The sequence below is a fragment of the Paralichthys olivaceus genome, chromosome 1 (assembly GCF_024713975.1).
Source record: "Paralichthys olivaceus isolate ysfri-2021 chromosome 1, ASM2471397v2, whole genome shotgun sequence".
Classification (NCBI taxonomy): domain Eukaryota; kingdom Metazoa; phylum Chordata; class Actinopteri; order Pleuronectiformes; family Paralichthyidae; genus Paralichthys; species Paralichthys olivaceus.
Genome location: NC_091093.1, coordinates 22,488,951 through 22,513,295, shown reverse-complemented (window position 1 = coordinate 22,513,295; position 24,345 = coordinate 22,488,951). Strand labels below are relative to the sequence as shown.

The window sequence follows — 24,345 nt, the reverse complement described above, 5'->3', positions numbered from 1 at the left end:
CTGTACATATGTCAGACTTGTTAGCAAACAGCTGCAACTTGACAATTTTCACCCTTGTTGCTAGGTACATATTTTGGCGCATATAAGTACTCCCGATCTATTCTCAGCCCTAAAGCTTCAGAGTGGCGCCTCTATTTTACTGCGAATGAATCACACTGCACTCAGTCCTGCCTCAAGTATCATCAGAAGAATAAGACACTTTGAGCTGAGTTTGTTCCCCATGACCACTTCTCACTTCAAAGTCTGACATCTTTTCAAGCTGTTCCACTCAGACCACTTCTCATCTCACATCTCTTACTGCATCATTAACTTACATTGTTAGCCGTGTACTTCTTAATGTTCTGCCCTAGGTTTATTATAACAAGGCAGTGAAAGGCAAGACTTCACTCTAGTGCACCATCATGCACATTTAATATTTTCACAGGTAAAACAACTGATTATTTCCTCTGAGTCGTAGAGCCAAGTTGTGCCTGTAAATCGTGTGAACCTTCGTTATTATGGTTCTTTGCTATGTTATCTCAAATTGTGATTCAGCTTTTTCTGCCTCAACCCAAATCTCATGATGTAAAGTGTAGACTCGGGAACATGAGCTCCAGGACTATTGTTGTTCACTACAACATTGTTCCTCTTTCTTTTTTTTTGGCTCATGAATGCATCAGCACAATCTCTCTCTCTCCCTGAATCACCCTCTCTATCTCTTTCATACACACACACACACCCTCTCGCTTTTTCTCACACACACACACACACACACACACACACACACACACACACAGTTTTCCTTCCGCCCTGCTCCTATTCCCATGTTGACGGAGATGACAGTTGAAACCACTCCCTAACTGGTTGGCCGTCAAAGCACCATTTTGCCCCTGTCATTCAAATGTCTTCACCTGACTCTGTCTATGTCAACCCATTTCAAATCATTACCTCGGGGTCACAGCTGTTACATTTCAATTCCAGGATGTCTGTGGGCTTTTTAGAACATTAAAAAACTCAACCTCAGAGAAGAAATGTTCTATTCCCCCTAACATTTTCAGACAAAATGTATAATCGTTAGAACAAAATTGTAGTTTCAAGAAAATAAGAACACGACACAAAGTCACAATGTTAAGACATTAACAAATAGGCAGATTGAGAGAATCAGATAGCATGGTGAGTCCGAAAAGGAAGAAGTTTGCGGCCCTCTCCCTCCCTCCCTCTGTTTTGTGTTACTGAGATGTTTGCTGTAATTCATTTCTGACACCACTGACTTGTGTTTTGTTGGCACAGTCAAGCCTCCAGGCTCTGCTCTAAAACAGGCATTTCATTTTTTAAGACATATGTTCTCATACCACTTCATATGCAAAGTTAACTTCATTTGCTAAACTTAACTGGACAATATCACAAATCTTTTCTACTTTTTCTGTAACCTTTGTATTGTCATCTACGTCTGTTTTTTTATTGACAATATTAATTTCAATTCCAGGGAAGTTGACCAACAGAGGGCTCTGTGTGTCCCTCTGCAATATGGGATTATAGTAAAATGGACACATTTTTTTAATAGTAGCTAAATAAATGGAGTCACAGGTGGAACTGCTTTTAATCGTAGGTAAACAGAAGAAGAGGGGACTGAAGAAGAGTTAGACTGATAAAGAAGAGATGACAGGAAGGAAGAGGAGAAGAGAGGGAAAATAATGTAACAGGGCTAATCACGCCCCAGTGGTTCTACAAATCATGTAAACAAGGTCACTGTCCGCCAGAGCCAAACTGGCAGGCTATACACATGCATCTGAGACATTTCTTTCTCTCTCTCCCTCTCTCTTTTGCAGTATCTTTCTGTTTCGGTCATTCAGTTAATCATTCAGATGTACAGTCATCTGCCCACACGCAGGCTCGCACCTGAATTATCAATGGGAGTACAGAACATACAGTATATTACATTATATGCTGCATTATTAAACCCACATTAGATCAGCAGGATGACTACCATAAAAATTGCACGTTGTATGAGGGCATGGAGCTGAATGTTGACGGACAGATTTTCACTGGTTCCAGTTTCACAGATATGCTGATTTGCTTTGCTTTAAGTTTTTAATTTTTTGGTCAGACCGAGGGCATTTTTCACTCATTCCTGAACTTTTTTATTTTCTTCAGTCAAGGAACCAATCGGCAAATAAATGGATACTGAAAATACTCTTTTGTTGCGGACCCCTCATCTTTTGTTATTAATGATACCTGTGTCAGTTTAGTGAGTAGTCAGGAGCTTGCACCCGACCTTTATGACATGATTCAATGACATCATGTTAATAGATGAGGTAACTTATTTACACTGTTATTATATATGAGACTATTGCTCCTGGTTATCTAGGACTTAGGCATAATGAGTAGGATATATAAATATATATATATATATATACACAACTAGCCAAATGTACAACAATGGCTAGTAATTAGGATGTAACCCATTCTTGCTGCATATTACATAGACTGCATTTCATTTTCATCAGTGTTATCTAGTTTGCCTGCTTTAGCAAGCGATCAAGCTTATCAAGCGCTGTTTGGGCAGCTTTGTCAGAGGATCATCTCAGGCTCTTATGCCACAGGTCATTTTTGATTTTATGTTTTCCATCACAACTCTCGTTTCATTTTTATTGATGTGCTAACGTTTCAGCATAATTGAACAGAGTTTTTGGCTGTAGTCAATGATAATCCTAAAGTAGGTTATAAACAGATGATTTAAGTGCGGTGAGTAATATTAGATTGAGCTAATGGACAAAAAATGTACAAACAAACTGAAATTATAAGTTTTTTTGGGCTGGATGCCCGTCTGGTCAACATTAACAGACTTGATTTCTAAGCTTACATATTGTTGTACACTGTTTGCGCTGTACAGGAGTGAAAGAGAGGCAGCGAGCACAAACCTCTCGTTCCTTTGGATTTGACCCTGACCCTTTACTGAAGAAAGCTGTCGAGAAAGTCTTGAAACGTTTCATTTTTTACATGAAATTACAATCTGTTCAAATATTGGCAATAAAAAAACAATTAATGCATGTAAACTGTCTCTCATTTTTACTTATATTACCTTTAAAGTTGTAATTCTTTATTTTCTGAGATAGATCTGGAGTAGCTTTCATTTCAGTCAGCAGACTTGATCTGGATTTGCATATTGTGCATTACACAGCATGAATGCATGTTCTACTCAAAGCTGTAATGACAAATTATTTAAAACACCTGCGGTTTCAGTTTCATTTTCCCAGGCGTGTTTGTAATCATCAAAGTCTCTCTCTCTCTCGCTCTCTGTCTGTTTTTCCTGCCTCCCTTAATTGGTCAAATTACAGTTGCCTTACATTGCAGTTTTTAAATGTTAGTGGCCTTTTTTTTGTAGCATTCAGTAGAAGGTACAGAGAACAAGGGAAACCCAGAAGGCTCAGACGTCTTGTAAAGTCATCACCTGTTTTTTTTCTGTCTGGGACAATGTCCTCACAGACGCTATTCAGAGTTTATTTGCCGGTTGTGTGTTTAATTATCCAAAGCACAGTTTGGACACCAGTCCCTCGTGGAGAAGCTTTCATAAAGGGGCTGAATTAAGATATCTTGCCATGTTATTTGACTGTGTTTCTTTTGATCCACAATTGAATAAAAGGTTCATTTTTACCCTTCAGTCAGTTCTGTTCATGATTAGATCACTACTTTGCATCATGCTCTCATTCAAGATGTTGCAACAGTGTGATAAGAGATGTTCATTGTTAGGAAATGTCCTCATCGTATCAATGTGCATCAAGTTATTAATAATTAATTGTATAGTAAAATCACTTGGTGTGAGAAGAACTGCCTAAAATGTCCATCTCCAAGAGAATGTATTTAACCGCAGCCAGCCACTAGGGAGAGATAGAGATGCTTTGGCTTTACTATTGGAGAACTGTCATGTTGCCCATCTTTCTATACAGTATGTAGTTGAATATCAGGGATATGATACCAAATTAATGAGCTTAGGAGTTGTTTTTATTGCTTCTTGTTCTTCTGTCTTCTGCTGTCTGATGACTGGAGCTCACACTGCCACCATTTGTATCAGTGTTACAGTGACAAGCAGTGTACTGGCTGCCACAAGTTTGTGATTTCTCAATGAGAATTAGGTTCAGTCTGGGTTGTGTTATGTCAACACCCTGATGACAAACTACATAAATACGGAGGATCATCCATCACACACAAACACACACTCTGACCAATATTGTCCCAATGCCCTGAAGGCAGAAGCTTTGTATGTGTTTATGGCCTTAAGTGCTGTTGACAGGTGAAAATAAATCCCACTCTCCTTGCCTGTGCTTTTTCTGGTTTCGTAGTTTTCCCTCTTCTTTCCTCTCCCGGTCATCTGTTTCAAACCCTTTAGCTTGTTCATTTTATCCTTGTAGTGTATTCCTGCTCTCTCTTTGCGCACCCTACAGTTTCATGTATTCCTTTTGTATGTATTGTGTAAATGAATTCCTCACCGCTGATATTATGTTGAGCATGATAATAAATGAAAAGACATTTGCAGGAAATCAGCAGGCCCTTGCTAAATCCCTCACCTCTTAAAGCTTAATAATGAAGGCCATTATTGAAATCATGGCAATTTTGGTATAAAACAATCTACTGTACATCCCTTCAACCTGTTCTTCACCTCCCATCTAGCCATTCATAGTCCACAAGGTGCATGATGAGAAATTAATGTTCTGCTCCTTGTTCCGAGAGTACACAGATGCCAAAGCCTCTGCCACAAAGGTGTTTTGTCCGTTTGCCACAGAAACACCTTCTGCATGACAGAAAGGGGGTGAGGGAAGGAGGGAGGAGGAGTAGTAACAAGGTAGATGTTGTCACGATTCGTCACAGTCCTGTATAAAATGCCACCAGCATTTTAAAACAGGAGCCACAGAGGAGGAGACATTAGCATGAGAAGTGCCAGTCCCTGTATCTTGGGGGCTTTTTTCTTATACTGCATGTGCACAGCAAACAGTTCAAATCATCAAATTACAATAAAATCCAGGTAGCTGAGTTAAAAGGATTCATAAGCCTGAGCTGTGGACTAGTCACTAGTTGTCATGTTCCTGTTGCTATGGTGAGCAGAAAAATTGATTTATGTAGTAGGACGTACGTGAGTGCATGTAAACGCCTGCAATAATTAACACATAATTACTTTTACATTTACATGTGTGATCAGTCGGCATTCGTCATGCCTGCACTCCTCTTGCCACACGTCAGGAATATGTGCTGGTGATGGAGAGAAAAAAGGCAATTCTTTACTCTAGCCCTCCATTTTCTTTTGGCTTTGTTTTCTGCTCTGTGTCCTCAGTGTTTTATCCACAGCAGTGACTGTGTACATTCTGAGTGGAAAACATGAGCTCTACAAAGATCATCTCTCTCTGTCCACCCACCTATAGCAATGAAGCGTTAGTAGTTGCCATCCAGCACCACAAAGCAGCCTGTTGCAGTAGGTGTTGGTGTTTATTGCACCAGTTCTGCTTCAGATATATCTGTTTGTGAGGCTGTGTGTGTCTGTACTCAGCTGAGTATCAGGCTAGACCTTGGTGATTACAACCAGCTTCATTCAGATATTTGTAGCTTATCCTTTAATGAGGGAGAGATAGATCTCATTTGTAAAGCCTCCAACATCATAATCAGTGAGGTCTGTAATCAAAAATAGTTTCAGTGCTAATCATCCCTGTCATTTTGTTGTGATTAAGTCATTCACACACATTGAAGTGAAGTATCTTGTTATTTGCATTTAGTGAATTTTTGGATCATTTTTGTGTGAGTAATTATTTTTTCTATGTGCATCTAAAATCGAACCGTGTTTAGCCAAAATGATACTGAAATTTTGGATCCATTGCTGGCTCTTATTGTAGGGAATGAAAAAATTCCAATGTGGATATTCTGACTGACTAATATAGTCTGAGACCTAATTGAAAATCATAAACCTGGAAATAATCAGAACATTTTCGGATTCAGAAGTTATCTCATATGAAATATTTAAAGGTTCAGTGTGTAGATATAAAGCTGGACGGCACTTTATATATAAAGTGCCGTCCAGCTTTTTTCTTTCTTTGCTATTCTGTTTGATAAGGCATTATTGTTAGAATAATTATTGACTCAAGTAATAGTGTTTTTATCATCACTCATTTACAGCTGCAAAACAAGATTGTTGGTGCAGACCAGTGCTAAATGTGGGTATGCCATACACCGGGATAATACCCAAGGATCTTACCAGATATGTAGGCTGGTTCTTCTCCTGTTATCTTCCCTCTTGGTTTAGAGATGTCTGATTATGTCCAGACTCAAGCAATTCCAATAACAATGTAAGCTTGGCCTCCTCGCCAAATGGTTTGGCAGATATGAAATCAGTGCAAACAAATGATTTGTGCATGCCCAGAACCTTACACTGAAGTGACTACTGTATTTGCAGCCGTGGTTGTGTTTCAGGCTAACTTTAGCCTATACTTTGTTATGACAAACACACACACACACACACTCTCTCCCACAGTTTGTCTTTTCATTACTCTTGTACCTAGTCTGTTTTCTGCATTTGCATATGTGGGAGGCATTGCTTATTTCAGGGATCTTGCCTTCAGATGATGTTCTTGACTGTAATGATTGGCGTCTGCTTTTGGATTTATCATTTCAGTTAACTGGTAGACAAAATGAAATTCAGAGAACTTTGCTCATAGGTTTGCAATCGACTGTGTAGCCTCACTGACTAATCTCGATATTGACAAAGTCTCAATGAAGTCATTATCTCAGCTGAATGAACGTTTTATCTTGCCAAGAATTAAATGACTTGATGAGTGCTGGGTGATCATTTCCGCCACAGTTAGGTGTATAATTGTAAAATCTGTACAGCTGAGGAACCATTTTTTTACTTGCACTTTTGATAACATGCATTTAGGTACTAATGAGTATTCATTACAGCCAGTGTAACTTATTTTGAAAAATATTTAGACTCAGCCAAATTTAATTCCATCAGACACATCTTACAAGCACGTGTTGCCTGTTGTGTGATACCTACGCTCTCTTTCTATCTGACAGCAGAGGTGTAACCAATTCCTCTGCAGTTTTGCATAATTGCTTCTGCTAGGGTCCGTTTTTACATTTATTTATGTGTCTTGTTGTTTTTACCAAGGTTAAAATCTCAGGCTGGGCTGGGCTTTCAGTGATAAATACCTCGCTTCACACCTCTGTCCTGTATCCTCATATCCTTTTGCACTACTCATTATCTGTCATTATTGACTTTACTTATGCAAAACATATTTCCCACCACACAAATACCTGCATTTTCTCAGTGGGAGTCGAGAGAGTTGTTTTTTTCTGAGGTGATTATTGCTATTGTTTTTGTGGTACAGATATGATATGTATTTTTTTGCAGATTATTAAAGTGACCTTCCTGGCTACTTCTCTCTGCTAAATCATAATGAGGCAGTTATAGCTGAAAGTCACTGTCGTTTAACTACGTTTCCAAAGCAGCCAGGAGCCACATACACATGTACCTACAGTGCCCAGCTCTCGCCCTCTGTTTTTTATCTGCTGCCTGATCAATGCCACCGACAGCACCAAAGCTTCCCTGATTATTCTCAGACAGAGGATGTTACACGCTGTCGTGGTGCCTCTTTTTCTGAACTTATTTACTTGTTTGTCTCCCTCTCGTTGTTTTTTTTTCTTTGTTCCTGTGTTTGTCTTGTGCACGTTTGCTGATTGGTGCTGTGATAATTACAAGTAGGATTGTGCCGCAGGTGCTCCTGTATGCTCTGATGTCTCACACTGAGCCATTGTTCCTTTCATTGGCTGATTAGAGAAAACAGACACATATCTAGATGTTATTTCATACATCTGACTGTGTTGAATACATGGCACTACTGTGCATAACACAGCTGATTTAATATACATCTTGATCAAAGTTTGTTTTAAGGAAGTAATTAAACACAATTCGATTCATATCTTTATCAATAGAATACAGTGTGATGCATTGGAATGATTTCCACAGTGCTTCCATGTTACTTTGTTCTCTTCAAGTTACAAGAACCAAGTCATGGCATATATAAGAGTGCAACGTGCGGTAAAATGACAAAACTACAGAAGGGATTTCCATGAAACTTGTTGGAATGATGGGGCAAAGAAGAACCCATAAAATGTTGCAAAATAGGGTGTTACTTTGGTTTTGTTATTTTTTTGTTTTTGCACCATTTTCTCAGGGAATAATACATATATCTTGATGGAAAAAATTCTGGCATTTTCAGGGGACTTGGTGCAGCTTGATTGAATTTAAGGGGACTGTTAGGCCTTGGAGGAGTTATGCGCTCTACTAATTGCCATTGTAGTTATTTTTGGAATATAGACAATGTGAAACAGCTCTGTGTATTAAATTCAACTGTTTGCATTACATTTAGTCAATTCTAATAATATCATATAATATTCATGGTTTGTTTCTCCTTGGGATTCTGTTCAAAATCCAGGCCAATTTAACATCGCATGGGGCAACAGAATGCAGGTTTTTTTATTCTGCAACACTTTTGTGCAAGGGACGGTTAACTGGTGATCTGAACTTTCACTGAGCTGATAAAACTGACAGATACAAGGGAGAGAAACACACACACTAAAAAACATTAATAGCTGCTTTGTGAAAAGGTATCTGTTATATCAAGCTCTCCTGAAATGCCTTCATCGTTTTAGCTTTGTTCAGTTTCAAGCAGTTTGAATCGATGCAGCTGTATCTTAGACATTAAGCTTGGTACATTGATTCCGGTAGGTGAGTCGTGACGCCTAGTGTGTCTGTGTGTGTTTACTCTTTTGTTTCGTTCAAGGTTTTTAACTAGATGAAGGCTGTAAATGCTGATTTTGTGCATAACCATGTAGAAAGAAGAAAGACTAACCCAGAAGACCATCCCCTCCTGCTCCTCATCTGCCCCCACTTGTGCAGAGGTCAAGGCTAACATCAACCAGTAAAAACACTTGTGTGTGTATAAAGCGAGTACTTTGTGTACATTGTTGATGCAGTTGTGTTTGTATTAATATAAAAGCCACTCTTTGTCACAGTCAAAGCTTTAACCGCGTTGAAACCCATTTGGCAGTGTTGCTCTGTTTGCCACTTACAATATTAATGTATTCTATTGTCCACACTGCTGCTGACTCTATGGACTGTCGAGACATACAGTAGAACATGTCTGAGGGGAGCATGGATTGCTATGGGCCCCTCGGGTGCTCTCAAAAGGAATGAGATGGATGACACACTTACAGTAAAGCACTGGGCTCTCCCTCAGGCCAGATCTGTTAAAGATGCTTTTGTGCTAAACCATCAATACATGCACAGATATTACACACATGTGCTGTTCCAGCAGTGGAGTAATTGTACACACTTGGACGTTAACTAAAATAATCATTTATTGCCTACACCTACACACATACAGTACACGCATACCTGTGCACCCACACACACTGAGGTCACTGTTAGAGGTCCCAGGCAGCAGGAAAGTTATCCCCTAGATGTTTACTAACTGCTACTCGCTGCATAACAGAGCTTCATAATTTAAATGCGTTTCTTCATCCGGAGAGGGCACACTCTTCAGTTCAGCCCTCTATTGATCAGAATCAATTTTGTCCAATCTCATCAACACCGCCGTCCTTGGCCAACTGATGTCTGTCTTGCGGTAGAATCAAGGTATGGAGATGAACTACAGCTTTCTTTGGGCAGATCCATAGCTTTCGAGGTGATTGGGTTAATGCGTTTCCCTGAGCCATGATGTGTGTAACCTCCGTTTTTGCCACATCATTTGTCTGCAGCATTGATTAGAGGTTCATTGAATGGAACAAGGCTGGTCAGACATCAGTTCTAAGAGCAAAAGAAATCGGAAATAGGCACGCACTTGGCTGCACACACTGTCGCATTGCTGCGTCAATTTACTTGCGTGTGGTTTTTGTAAATACATTATGATATGTTCTCCTAAGAGCCGCGTAGACCATTGATGCATGTATTTTTAATTGCCAGGCCAGTGTGAGAGTTAGATGAAGAAGCCCCTGGACAGAGGCTGAGCTAAGCTCAGCCAAGCTACCCTGTCACTTAATTTGTTTCCTCTCTGACTGCCTCCCTTGCTCTTTTAGTCTTGTACTGTCTCTTTGTTTCTCTCTGCGATAGTCTGAGTGGTGCGAGCTGACCTTCACTGGGACACAGCCATGATTCTAATTGCATTGATATGTCAGTGAGCTCCAATGGTTTCAGGAGAGCATAGCAATATTACTCCAAAGCCCTGAGGTGGTACCATGCGATCTTTGCTTTCTTCTCACTGATGACTCACAGAGTCGTGTTGCTGAGAAGAAATAGACAGACCAAACACTTTGACAAGTCTGGATTTTCTCTAGGGCAACATGACACTTAGGTATTACCTAATTTGAGTGTGTGCGTGCGTGCGTGCGTCCGTCCGTGCGTGTGCACCCTACAATACGCCCTTAGAGTCCCCAAGCCAATGGACTGCCTGTGACATGACCCATAATTTCCTAATGGCTTGTTTTTGAAATCTAGATTTGGGCTTGCCGCTGTCTTTTCTAATTAGTGAAGCCAAAAAATCTGAATTTGTCTCCACTTAACTAGTTCACTTGTGTTTCACAGAAAAAGCCACAATCACATCTGTGTTGTACTTTGAGGCAGTAGAGTGTAAGGTTTACATAAACATGAAAAACATGCCAGTCTGTATATGCACGTCTTCTGTTCTCTACCACACATTACTTGCAGTGTTTTTTCCTTGATGTATTTTGCTTACTTTGGGTATATCTAGTTATCTGCCTTTAATTTGGCAGGGAAAATAAAAACACTAAGCCGTGTCCTACATTAGAGTAAAAATCGACCAATTTTATGTTTAATGTCACCATCACTCTACATTTCACCGCCTTCTGTTTGTTTTGATTCTAGCATGGGTTGATTTGATCTAATTTCTTTCCTGCCAACTGGTGGGTGTGTGCAGACGCTGCTGCCCACAGGTTTCTGCATATGTGTGTCAAGTTTATTCATGAAAGATAATATCTGAAATCAAGTGGAAGGATACAATTTGCATATTGTAAATTTCAGTTAGTTCACAAAAAAACCCATAATAGATAATAGAAGGACGGATAGGTAGATAGAGTTTAATTCTTTTAACGTGAACCTTCTCCATTTCAATAGGCAGAATCTTTTTTTGTATAATATTAGGTTCATATTTAATCATTCACTTTTTTCTCCAGGGTCACATTTATGCAATATTCTCAGATAAAACACACTGTGATATCCATGCTTTTAGTTAACGCAATCTGAAGCAAATAAATGCTATGGATATGCTCAAATTGTGTTTATGATATAGTATATGTATCTAGATAAATTAATGCTCAATGCTTAATTATGGTAGTGTTATTTTATAGCCAGGCAAAGCCTCCAGGACTGCTATAGGCATTGTGAAGGCAAAGCTTACAATCGCACGTAGTCGCTCTCGCTGTGCTGTCCGTTTCTCACACTTTGATGAGTCCATGTTGACTTTTTTTTTTCTAAATTAGAGTCTGAATCAATTTGATCTGACTGAGCTGTCAGGAGCAGGCTGCATTGCAGTCGATCTACACAAATTTTGCTGCATTTTGTTAAATCTGTGTGTGGGTTCTCATTTCATCTTATTTTATGAAGTGAGAAGTAAGGAACCATTTTGCATTATTAGAGGAAAACACTCTCTTCTACCTGGTGGTCTGTGTGATCACCTGAGAAGAGATGGGGTTTAAGGATGGCAGAGGGGTGAGAGTTACAGTATCAGTGAAGGAAAACAAAAGAGTGAGTTCTAGACAGCGAGGGAGAGATGGGAGTAGAATGACATAAAGGCGGGAGCGAGAAGTGTGCAGTTGTTTTAAAGAGAGAGAGGGGGAGAGAAAAAACTCTTGTGTTGATGGAGACAGGCTGGTTACCAGATGGGTTTTGTCAGAGAGAGGGGGGAACAGAGAGGGGGAAATGGTTAAGAGATGGAGGCTGATGTGGCTGTCTGTAATGCAATATGGCAGATGCGATTTTATTTTTAGGACACAAGGCCCCAGAACGATAGGTTTTATAGGGTTTTGAGTGGGTTGATCTTTTTAAATATTCAACTTGAATGAAATATGGAGCATGACTCCGGGCTGTTTGGAATTCATAAGTCTGTTTGGCAGGAGTGGCCCTGCATATTGAGAGCTGTCAGAGTCGGCTTGAGTGTTAAACACAACCCCTCAGCTTGCAGGAGAAACAATAGCAAGAAAGAAACACCTCAGAGGGACTGCAAGACAAAGAAAAGAAGTCTTCTGTGGAGGTAGAACTATTTAATTACCTCCTAATATTTCAGAGAGAGGGTGATTCATCTTGTGTTGCATTCATAGGTGTTAATGAATGAAGTACCAACTGTATAAAGTGCTGGGTTGGTCTTTTTTCATTTAACAAGAAGCCTGATTTTTTTATTAAAGGTCAAATCTACACACAAGCAGCAATATAAGAACAAAATCTCAATGAAACAGCTTGAAATTTAAACTGTATTCTTCATATCAGCTGCTGTCTGATCAATAAGTAAACAAGATTACATATCCATCCAGACTTTTTCATATAAATACAACTGAATTTGCACAGTATGATGTGTACAGTTAAACATTGAGTTAGACGGTGGCATCAGGGGTGGAGTTTCGTGCGGTTTTACAAAGTTGAAATTAAATTTCTTGAATCGTTAGCATTAGCAACATACTGTAGAAAAGCTACAGCTTTTTTTTGCCATCGCTGGTTAAAATAACAAACATGCTGGTGATTCGTCGTATCCGCTGTAACTAACTGACTTGATGATGAGCTCAACTGAAACTCATCTGCTGTCACTGTGTGAGCTCTCTGCACGCCACTGTCCGTACTTGTCAAAGAGAGTTTGTAAGGGGAGAGACTTGCCGCTCTGTAACGCCGCTGTACCACGAGTGACTTCATTCGTCTCTGTCGGGTGTGGCGTTCTGCAGAATTAACTTTCATATCATTTGGTATCAGTAAAGTAGGTTTACAGACTTCTTCTTTTAGGAACCATGACTTCTGGTGTTTGGAAAAAGAAGCTCAGATAAATAAAGTGTGTGAGAGATTAACTGGTCTGCAGCTGTGGGTTTTCAGTGTGTCACTTTGACTGATTGCAAGCAAAGAGAGGAATGTGTGCTCTTGTCCGCCCGTGTATCCGTGAATACATTTGCGAGTCTGTTTCAGCTTCATGTCTGGAGGCGTGTGAAGGATCAATATTTTCCTCTCCCGGTGTGACAGGTGTACACCACTTGAGAAAGCAGTGATAGAAACCCTTAGTTAGTTTGAAGCCACTTAGGAGAAATACATATGCATTAGAGTAAGACTGCTGGGTATATTTACCAGAAGTTACCACACAAAAAACAACAGGTAGCAGAGCTTGAAACCGAGGCATGTTTAATTCATGCCAGAGGCAGCGGCTGATACTGTGTACACCTGTAACAGTGAAAAGGCTGGTGCTTATTAAAAAAAGACTGTGTATATTTATGTGTGTGTGTTTACGTCTATGCAGTGATGTGTGTCTGTCAGGTTGCCTCTCTGTGTTTGTGTCTGATGTCTGCTTTTATGTGTGTGCGAGTGTGTGTGCATGACAGAGAGAGAGAGACCCCACACAGAAGCGATGCTGTCCCTGTATGAGGAAACATTGTCAGTCCATTACCCTGCATGTTGCTATAATAAGAGAAAAGTAGGAGTAAGACCCCAGGTTACTAAAACCATCTGCCAGGTGTATTTTCTCTTTGTTATACAGGCAGAAAGATTTGTTTATGTTGTAGAAGATGATATTTTGCTTGCTTTTCCACATTGTGTTACAAATTGCATATTTGTGTTATTGCTGACACTGGTCTAAAAATACAAGTCTTCAGGTAAATTAATAAAATGTAACAACTTACAGAGATAGTAATAGATAGTAAAACTAAAAGGCTTGAAATGGGTAATTTACAACACTAAACATCATGTTGTTGTTGTTGTTGGGCTTTTATCCTCTGGAGCTATTTTCATTATGTGGCAGTGCAGTTGAAAGTGTGGAAAGTCATTATTTCTGGAAGATGTTATTTCTAAGCTAGTAACAAACATTAATTTAACTTTATTTGTTTTCCACTCAAAGCCACAGTAACGCCAGTAGTGTGATTATATCTGGGTTCTATGTGTTACACAAGGAATAGTCCAACAAATAATGGGCTTTTGGGGCCAATAGAATCAACAGATTATTTCTGTCTGTGTGTATATATAATGAATATATCAAAGATTGTATACAAAACTAGATATAGACTCAGCAAATGCAGAACTGCCTGAAACTCCACTGGTTCAAAACAATTATCTCTCTGTCTGTCAGTCACTGGTTTGTCACAACAACAATGTTGTTGATGTGCGATGCTTTGGAACACGTCATCGAGGGGATTCTTGTGGTCAATCAAAACCGAAGCTTTGTTTATTTTAATTTAATTCTCAATAGAGCATTGTGTGCAGTGGGAGCCAAGAGTCTGTGCAGGGTAGAAGTACTAGTGGCAGGGAACCAGGCTCACTTTTGAGGCATTGTTCGACTTACCAAGGCGTGCTAACGCAATGTCATGCTTGGCTGCAGCTCACAGTGGCAGGGGTTCACACTGAGGGGCAGAGGACTTGAGGGACAGCCAGCTCAGCTCTTTCTACGTTGCCTTTTTGGTTTTAAGCAGTAGAACCACCACAACATCCCGACCAACTCCTTGTTGACTGGATTTTAATATTACTCAATCACGTCTGCTCATGAATTGCAGATGAAATGTGTTGTCATGTCTTTCTAAGGCTGTGCTTGTGCACAGACCAATGCCATGTCCAGCTATTTACAGGGATGTTGACCATGGATTTCTTTATAGGTGAGTTGAGGACGGTGGCCTATAAATGTCAAGGAACTGCCATTTTTTCTTTTGCTCTGGTTGTTATCCAGGCTTCACTCACTGTGTCCATAGATTACTGCTAAGGATGTCTTTATCACAATTTTATTGCATTTATTTTCAGCTTATAGTTTTTGTACAATTAAAATAACAGGCTGCTTTTATCTCCTAAGCATTATAAAACCAATTAAAGTCTTTCCAATTGTGTGAGCTCCCCTCAAATAGCACATGAGAAGTAGGGAGTCAGAGGGGCAAGCACCGTTCTCTTTTTGGACTGATCATCACCATCAATAAAAGTATTTAAGTTAGAAAAGAGATGTTTTTGTAATTTTCCTGAAAAAATTAAATGTATATTACTTATTATCAAAATTATTAAAAAAAGACACTCGTCATGTTTTGTCATCTCTGACAAAAACAGTTACCTCTAGAGCTGCAAATAATTGTATTATAGATATTTGATTTATTATTTGAATAATTGATTGTTCGTATTATAATAATTTCATTTTAAAATACTGAAAGTTCCCATCATAACATCCCACAGCTGAATTTAACATCAGATTATTGTTGTTGTTTTTTTCAATCTCTAATATAAAGGTCTTGAATCTACAGCACTATAAAAGAAATTTGAAATTAAGCTGGAAGCAAATATATCGCTTGATGAACGAGTTTAAAGAAAAGTCACCCGTTCTTGAAAATTCATTTATTTTTGTTGATCCAATGATTGATAAAATGCTTTCCATCCCCAACTCCACAACCAGCTGCCATTTGGAGCAAGATGATGTGGTACTTGAGTACATGAAGGAAAGCTAAAATAATCCAAACCCACTCATCAAGCTTCCAAATTGTATTGCTTTTCAATGAACTCTATTATAAATAGTTATTTGTTTCAACAGGACAAGATTTGGGGGTTGTTCAATGTGGGAAAGACAGAAAATAAAATCAGAGCTCGTCCAGTGAAAGCAGGATGGGCTTTAATCAGAGCTGGTGTGCAGACTTTACTCACAGGGATTGTTAAGTGCTCTTCCCACAATGCAGCCCCACACCTTATACTTTATCTTCTTGTCTCTTCGTATTCCTCCCTCTCTCTTTCCACCTCGCAGGTGGTCCGAGTCAATATCAATGGGTAGTAAAAGAATCTATCTAACTCAATGGTACCTAGTTAAATCCTCCTATCTTTCTCACCCTCGGGTGTCGCCACACGATTTCACTTCCTGTATTCGACATTTCAAATTAGAGTGGCTCTGCAGATTTGTGCAATTGCAACTTCATGGCATTAGCACTATTGATGAATTTGCAGTGGTCTCTACAAAATGAATATCGCGTAAACACTGTTTCCAGTACTCGATTTTAGTCTCGTCCAAATCACACTCATTGTCTCCAAATCACGCAAGAGCTGTTTGTTCTGTCTGTTTTGTCATCCTCTCCGTCTTCACACCCTTTCTTCCACAGCAGTCCACCTTCCTTCCGCTCTCCTTTCACTTCCTGCTGCTCGTCCTTGTTTTTATTCCTGTCTGCTGCTTTTTTGTGCTGAGGAGAAGCTCGACAAGCTGCTCTACACGTACACACAGTGAACTATGATGCACAAGCAAGGGACAAACCGTCAATGACTGGTGTGTTGCCAGGTAATGATATTTAATTACGCCCAGCCTAATGCACACGGGCAAACTAACAAGCTGTCTACTAGCTTTTAGCTTTTAACAGCCTCACTCGGGCACATTGATGCATGACGTTTATGAAGCCATACATTTTCAACATGTAGCTTCCCTCTGCTCGAGCACTAACCCATCCCACAGCACTGTGCTCGTGCTCTCATGCTCACAAAAACCAAATGATGAGACTGTTTTGCATCTGGAGTCTGACCTCAGCGTACAGCTGTCCAGTGGAGGGGAAGAGGTTCTGAGGGTTGTTTGCTGTCTGCTTATTGTAGCTAAATTATTAATTATTTAAGCTAAAATTATTCACATTACAATTATTCCAAACCGTCAGTAAAATTAAATGTTCACATTTTTATGAAAATAAAAAGCTTGTAACAGAAGAACACCAAATCCATGCATAAAACATCAGGTGGAAGGTAACATGTAGTTTCATGGCTCCAAACCTTGAACTACATCAGTGCACACATGCTTCAAAAATATTTTTGTCTTCTCACATATTAAAAAAAATCTTATTTGAATACAAATAGCTTAATCATAGTTCATTCTGGAACTGAAAATCACCATACACCTTCGAAATCTTATCAAACACACGAGTGAAAATGCACACCTCCGGACCTAAACCTTATAGGAGCTATGGAGTCACTGGTGTCTCAGTTATTCCAGTGCCAGTCTTTACTCACTTCTGAAACACTGGAAAATATACCTGAGCACTTTGATGCCTGTAAAACTATAAATCCTTCTCTTTGTTCTCTCACTTCTGCTCTGTTGCCTCTCTGATGTGTAACACTGAGACATCCACATTTGAATGCACAGCAATATCTTTGGCTCAAAAAAGCATTTTCTGATATCTTAGCGAATAATAAAAAAGAATCATTCGTAATTTAATCAGTAATTTAATAAATCACTGGATTCTCCCCAGTTTAACATTTTACATTTAGCATAAAATGAATATACATGGAGGTAACCTTATGCAGTAAACTGATGTTCCACAAAAAAAACGGGTAAATAGTCATCATTAGACTGAACATGCAGCGAACTGCCAACCCAGCAAGCTGTGTTATGATGTATGGCGGGTGTAGAAATGTGTGTTTGATCTTACTAACTTCAACTTGTTGTGTCAGTCACTCCACAGACAGAATAAGTCACTTCACTTTCTGTATTTTTGCGAGTCTGCATAACTACGCTCTTCTTAAAGTGATCAAATACAGCAGACTTCATAAGAGTGGAGAGGAGAGGGGGAGTGAGAGATGAGAGGAAAGGCTCATCTGCATCTGTATTTGAAGTGGCAAATGGAAATGTGCCAAATGATCTGACAAGAGGAAAATGTGAATTCCTCTCCGCAGCTATTTGCAGGGGGGGGGGGGGGGTGAAATAACTGCTCTGTTTTCCCCATTGGACAGGGACCCACATTCCTTAAAAAATGCCATCCAATCAGAAATGTATTAAGTGACACAGCTCCATTTTGGAATTCCTGACTCTCAAACCATTCACAGCAGTGATTAGTCTGTTTTGTTTGAGAATTTGCTTTTCTCACACTGTGTCAGTGGCTGGTGAGTTGTGAGACAAATTTTACAGCAGAGCATAGAGCATGAAGAGAAACAACAAGCTCAGTCGCCGGCTCTTTTATCCCTGTTTTTCTTCTCCGTTGTGCCTTCCAGCAAAGTAAGGGACAGCCGCAGACTGAGGGCTGTGATAGACCGGTAGTTTAGCAAAATCGCATTGTGTTTGTTATTTCAGACATAGGAAAATACCAATCTCCAGGCTTTCTCGTGTTTTGACTGTTTTGCTCCAGTCTTTTAACGGCTCTTCATGTAGATGAGTTCATTGTCACCACAATGGTGGCAGGCAGTGTATCTGTAACAGTCGGGGAATAAAAAAGACAAGCGAGCACTGCTGCAGTCTAGACTTCGCTTTGTGCTTCTCTGCTGAGCCTCCCTGCTTCAGCCCGCCTGTCTGCTAACATCTTCAAACTTCAAGAGAGCAGGATGAGGGGGGGGGGGTGAAAAAAGCTCATCTGCATCTGTTGAAGCAGCAAATATAAACTGAGCAAATTATTTTACACAAGGAAATGTGAACTCCTTTCTGATGCTGTTTGCAAATAGAGTAAGAAAACAACTTTCTAATATTGGACAGAGGCAATTTTCCAATAGACTGCTGTCATGTTTGGTTATGAAGATGACATTTATCTGTCTCTCCATATATTTCCCAAATTCCAAACATGTATTTGTCAAGAATTCCAGCAGTGGATGGAAAAAAGTAAAAAACATCAGTGGCAGAAATTTGACAAATAGATGTAACATGCAAAACAAACCAGTAGAAGAGGCATCAACACCTCTTTCTTGATGTGGCAAGATACAAGAACAAGGACGTCCTGACAGATTCATAGCCTGCAGCCAACCTGAAGCAAGCTAACAACAAAGCCAGTGAACTTCAACTACTCTAACCTCCATAAGTCAAAGGAAAAAACTGAAACCATAAGTTATTTTTATTTTCAAGGACACGTAACCATTTAGTGTTGTTCATGAAGCCGGATGTAGATGGATGACAGTGACCATGAAATTGAGGCAAACAGCCTCAAAATTGAAGCGAATCTTCATCTTTCTTGGGGTCTGACCAAAGTTTTGTCCCCTGTGTTACTTTTTAATTGTTAAAGGGGAAAGGGATAAATTAAATGATAATGATAAACTGCCTTACGTGTTAGTTGTGGTTGAAGAACTTCAAACTTCTTACTTTCACATTGTGAGATTTTCACCACTGTCCCAAGATATAATTCATTTAGGGGGCTGATATCATGTAATGTGTGATGTCATTTGGTGCAGCTTTACTGAATTTAAGGGGACTGCAGGGCCATGGCGGAGGTCCGCCCTCCACTCTGTGATTGTCTTCTGACTCAAAACAGTTGAAAAACAGGATTGTCTTAATTTTGTTGTTTCAGAAATGGGGGTGTTTGGTGACATTATGATTTCTACAAGGTTATAGGAGTGCAATGTAAAATTGATGAAGTTAACTACTGATGGTGAGAAAGTTATTTTCAATGGCTTTTTCATGCTGAATAGTGATGTCATCATCTGCAAACATCTTCATTAACTTACAACTACAAACTCTTAATTTGAACAAAAGCTGAATTACAATGTAAGGATTCTTGGTGTCTCTATGATATCTATATCAGATGCATTTCACATATGCACATCCATGTCAAATTGTTTGAGAGGGATGAGAGCACAGCCCTTACGCAGGTATTCTGTAAACGACAGCAGCATTGTCTTCAAATCCCTGATCATGAACCAGAGCAGCTACTTCGATTAAAATTCCACTTGACTCTTTCTCCTATAAAACCCAGTGTCAGTTGTTGGTTAAAGGACCAACTCTCAAGATGAGATGTGTTTTACATCTCCCAGGCGTGTTTTACAACTTAGATGAAGGAGTTCGTTGAGAATCTAGCGGGGCTTCAAAGGAAGGGGCAGCTAGGTGTCACAGGCAGAGTGAGCAGAAACTGAACTTGCCAACACTTTGATCATGTTCACCACTAAAGGGTAGAGCCCTGTTAGGAAGAAAAGAAATGCTTTTTTGGATAAGAGGTCTTATTGAAGTGTGTTTTTTTTATTTATTTCTTTTTGAAGTGTAAATATTGATACAGTACTTTGTCTCTAGTGTGTGTTTCACATACAAAATAATTGGGAGTTCATCTACAGCAGAAAAGGTTGAAATGATAATCCTTGCTAATGCTCTCAGAAATACATTTTAAATAAAGAGTTGCATGTTTGAAATCAGACAGTACCACTCGATGACAGAAAAGGCATCAGTTTAGAATTTCAGCAGAAGTGTAAACAAGATATTAAAATGCAAATTGCTGATACCACAATTGATAATTTTCCCAACATCAGCAATGAATCCGTGGGTGTGTTGTTTGTTAACGAAATGTGTGTTTGTGGATGTGATGGAGCAGAAAGGAAACAGACATGGGGGGTTAGATGAGAGGTTTTTAGAGGGAGGAGAGAGGAAAGGGACATGATAAGGGAGCGTGAAGCAGGAGGATCGACGTGGGGAGTAATTGTCGTCTTTTACAATTGTGAAGCAACAAACAGGAAGCGAGAGCTGAAAGGGTGAGATAATTAGAGGAGACTTGGATTTTCAGCTGTGGTAAATGTTCAGTCACAGCAGTAAGAAAACACACCACTCATTCCGTCCTCAAAATCCCCACTGCTTTATTTGCCTATCTAATTTTAGTGTGTGTGCGTGCGTGCGTGTGCACATGCACATCCTGTATGTGAGGCTGTTGTGTTTTTTGCTTAATTTTCAAGTCGGTTCCTTCTTGTCTGCTCTCTTTCCTCCCTTTATCCTTATTTATTTGTCAGAGGTTGTGTTCAGGGACGTTCCTTGTCATTTGTCAGCGCGGCCCATAAAACACACTGTCATGACTGACTGGCCACGCTCCAAACTCATTACCGATTGGCTGACAGAGCGGGTCGCTCTGTTCTGCTCTGCTGTGTTTGACTCCTGTTTGCCAGACATTTCAGGCTCAGGAAACTTTAAATGCGGTGGTGTCTTTCCTCGTGCCACTCCTCTCAGCCTCACGCTCAAGGTCACATGAATATGGATTCAGCCTCTCCTTCCTGCGCACACATACTGATGATGAAGTCTAAGATCTACTCAGAGGGATTATAATTCAGAACGCAGGTCTGATCTGGGCCGTCACTCTGTTCCACTGTCAGTCCGGGTGTATGTTTTAAGTCGGGAGCCAGAGGGGTGTGGGCGGGAGCCTGAAGAGAGCGCTGGACGGGCGGGTGCAGGGGGAGTTGTGGGTAAGAGAAATAAGAAAGATGAAGAGGACTTCTGTACGAGCACAGAGCTGAGATGAAAAGCGGAGGAAGGAGAATGGATGATGATGGAATCAGGGGAGGTGGAGCTGGGTGGGAGGGTGTTTGTAAGAGAAAAGGGAAAAAGAGACTGGGAGATTGGAAAAGGGCGACATATTTGATCAGCCACATCCATTTCATCATATCGAGCTGGTCGCACGACACGTTCAGCTGCAGAAATGTGTGTCTACACGCTGTACCTTTAGTTGTTGCATATCCTCACTAGAGTGCTTCCTGTTACTTTCCATGTTATTTTATGATATCATATTTGCTTCAGTACATTTTCTATTCATTCACTTGCTTTTTTTTAACCTTCCTCCTACTCTCCAACTTGCTTGTAATTTAATCTGTTATCTGATTAACTCCCTATGCCTCCGTTTGTCTAACGAGTCACTAACACATCAACTTCTTCCTCTTCTCTCTCGTTCCCACAGTTGTGCTCACCTCTCAATCTGTTTCTCACTCACAGAAAACAAGGCGCCTTTACAAAGGTCTCGCACTCGGCAGAATGTGAATGTGGGCTCTGCGGCGGCGGAAGCTCCGCCTGCCAAGGGGGCCCCTGCCGAGCCTGAGGGTCATCCATCCGCTGCCAGGGCGAAGGCCGCGGCGTGTACAGAGTCGGGCCGCAGGTACAGAAACACCCCGGGTCATCGCTACGGGCTGGACAGAGAGAGGGTGGTGGAGAGAGAGACAGTTAAAGTGACTGAGAGAGAGATGAATGTTGAAGCAGAGCCCCCAGGCCTCCAGACCTCCTCCGCTGGTGCTTCAGTCAGCAGCTGCAGCACCAACGGGGAGTCAGATGTAGAGGCTCTTCTGGCCAAACTCAGGGCCTTATGAGGTGCACTTCTAATCTCTAAAACAACATCTACAGTAAGTTTGTACACACACACACACATTAAACATGCGTTGCACGTAACCTAAAGGATTTCAGAAAATACATTTTAGTTTTAAAGAGACAGTTTAAAGATTTTTGAGGCATAAACACCACGGCAATTAATTAACATTAACAAGGGAAACAGGGACTTTTTTTTAAGCCTCATAAAGTTACATTTGCATAAGGTCACTAATGCATTTGAAGACCATGTTTTACTACATGACGCATCAGAAATAAAAATCCTTTTTTAAAAGGAAACTGTGGCGAGTAGAACACAGGCGGCTGCTCACCCAATGTTCTCAGTGGTTCATGACACAGAGACTGATCAAATAAAATATACAAATAACAAAGAAAACAAAATGAATGGCCCAATAGATTCAGCAGTGTCTCTACCTGATCTTTCAAAGTGCACAGCCAAGAATGTTTGGCTATCATTAATGGATTCTTAACAATGGGAACAATACATAATTTGTCCCTGTCAGCAAAGACACAATGATGCTAAGCACTTTCTATGTGATCTAGAAGTATGCTATATTAAATAATAAATATATCACATTTCCTAAATCTTATTTTACCTTTTAGTTTATAGCTCCATCTTATGGTTATTTTCATATGCAATGTTATAGTTATATTCAATTAAAAAGACTTCAAACTTACTGCATTTATTATTTTTGGTATTTAATTATTTTCTATATTTTTCTTTTTTTGCTCCTTTTGAGTCTTTTTCATTCCTTGTGGGCGATGGGGTGTCTTTTATATTCAAAGCATTGATGTAATTGTTTGTATTTTGTATAAAAATGTTATCTGCATTCATACAATCCAATATATTCACGAAAAAATCCATACGAGTCACAGGATGTAATAATGATTATTATAATTTGCATTAATTTTGTTTGTGCCAGACTGTTTTGTCAGTGTCTCGGAAACGTTTCTGAGAACAAATCTGCAAGAAGGAACTAAAGGGTATAATCGTCCAAACTGTAGCACAAAAGAATCAAGTTCATCCAGCGACAGATGAACCAGAAATGATTCTGTTTTTGTTTTCTTACAATCCTGTTGAAATGACTCAGCTGTTGTATCATCACATATTTTAGAAACTCATTTAAAATAAAAAATTTAAAAGTGTTTGTTGTCTTTTTCATCAATCCCAAACACATTTGACTAAATTGAATCTAAGTCTTGTGTTTGTGCAATTGTACTTAATTTTTCTTCACAGTCAAACATGAGCAGTAGGTACAGCTCCATTGCTGTATTTTCCCTGTAATAATTGGAAGGACCCTAAATCATCTAAAGATGTTACAATCATAGAATGAATACAAAGATGAACAACGCATCCTGACCACATTATTTTGGATATGGGTGCAACCATTTTACACTCTTGCCGCTTTTCCATTTGGAGTCTGCTCAGTAGTGATCGTGTTGTCGAAGTCCTGCAGACACACTCACATTTATTTGACATGTCCCATCCACTAACATGGAGGAGGCGATCAAGATAATTTGGACTCACCTTTAGAGGGCTGGCATCTCGTCCATCTTTACAGTCGATGGTTACAACTTTTTAAATATCGTTAGCAGTTACAAATATATTCACCTAAATGTGGGTTGAATACGAGTCAGCAGCGGTTTCCCAGCTGTGAAAAGATATGAAGCAAAATTGAAGCAAATCAACACGGGTACAAATCGCTCAGATCATCTTTGGACATTTAATCCCCCTTCGAGTGTTCTGAATTTGTTTTTTGTTTTGTTTTTTTTTTTTTTACCTCCTCCTCCTTATGTCTTTTGTGCACACTCAAACTTTTGAGTGTGGGTGTCTGTGGGGACAAATGTGTGACGCCACTGTCGTACAAACTTAACTGACTGGGTTCACCCCTTTAGTGGGACAATATGCTGCTGAGAGAGTTCTGCAGGTCCAACATCATCGGTCACTTTTAGCAACTCACTGCAAACTTTTTTCATCTGTTGTCCTTCAACTCACTTTGTTTATTATTCTACCTTTTATTTCTTTATGTGATTGTTGGGCTCCTCTAACATATAGTGCCTTGTTTACGCAGCATAAAGTGACACTTTGATTTTC

The 24,345-nt window shown here is 39.8% G+C and overlaps 1 protein-coding gene across 1 annotated transcript in view; it reads left to right on the top strand.

Moving 5' to 3' along the window:
* Positions 1 to 23,396, top strand: part of LOC109624818 (protein diaphanous homolog 3) — a 139,803-nt gene extending 116,407 nt beyond the window's left edge. The window contains exon 28 of the mRNA XM_069525583.1: positions 21,867 to 23,396. Within this exon, the coding sequence (XP_069381684.1) occupies positions 21,867 to 22,234 (368 nt within the window). The 3' untranslated portion in view covers positions 22,235 to 23,396. The remainder of the gene's footprint in view (positions 1 to 21,866) is intronic.
* The last annotated feature ends 949 nt before the right edge of the window (positions 23,397 to 24,345 follow it).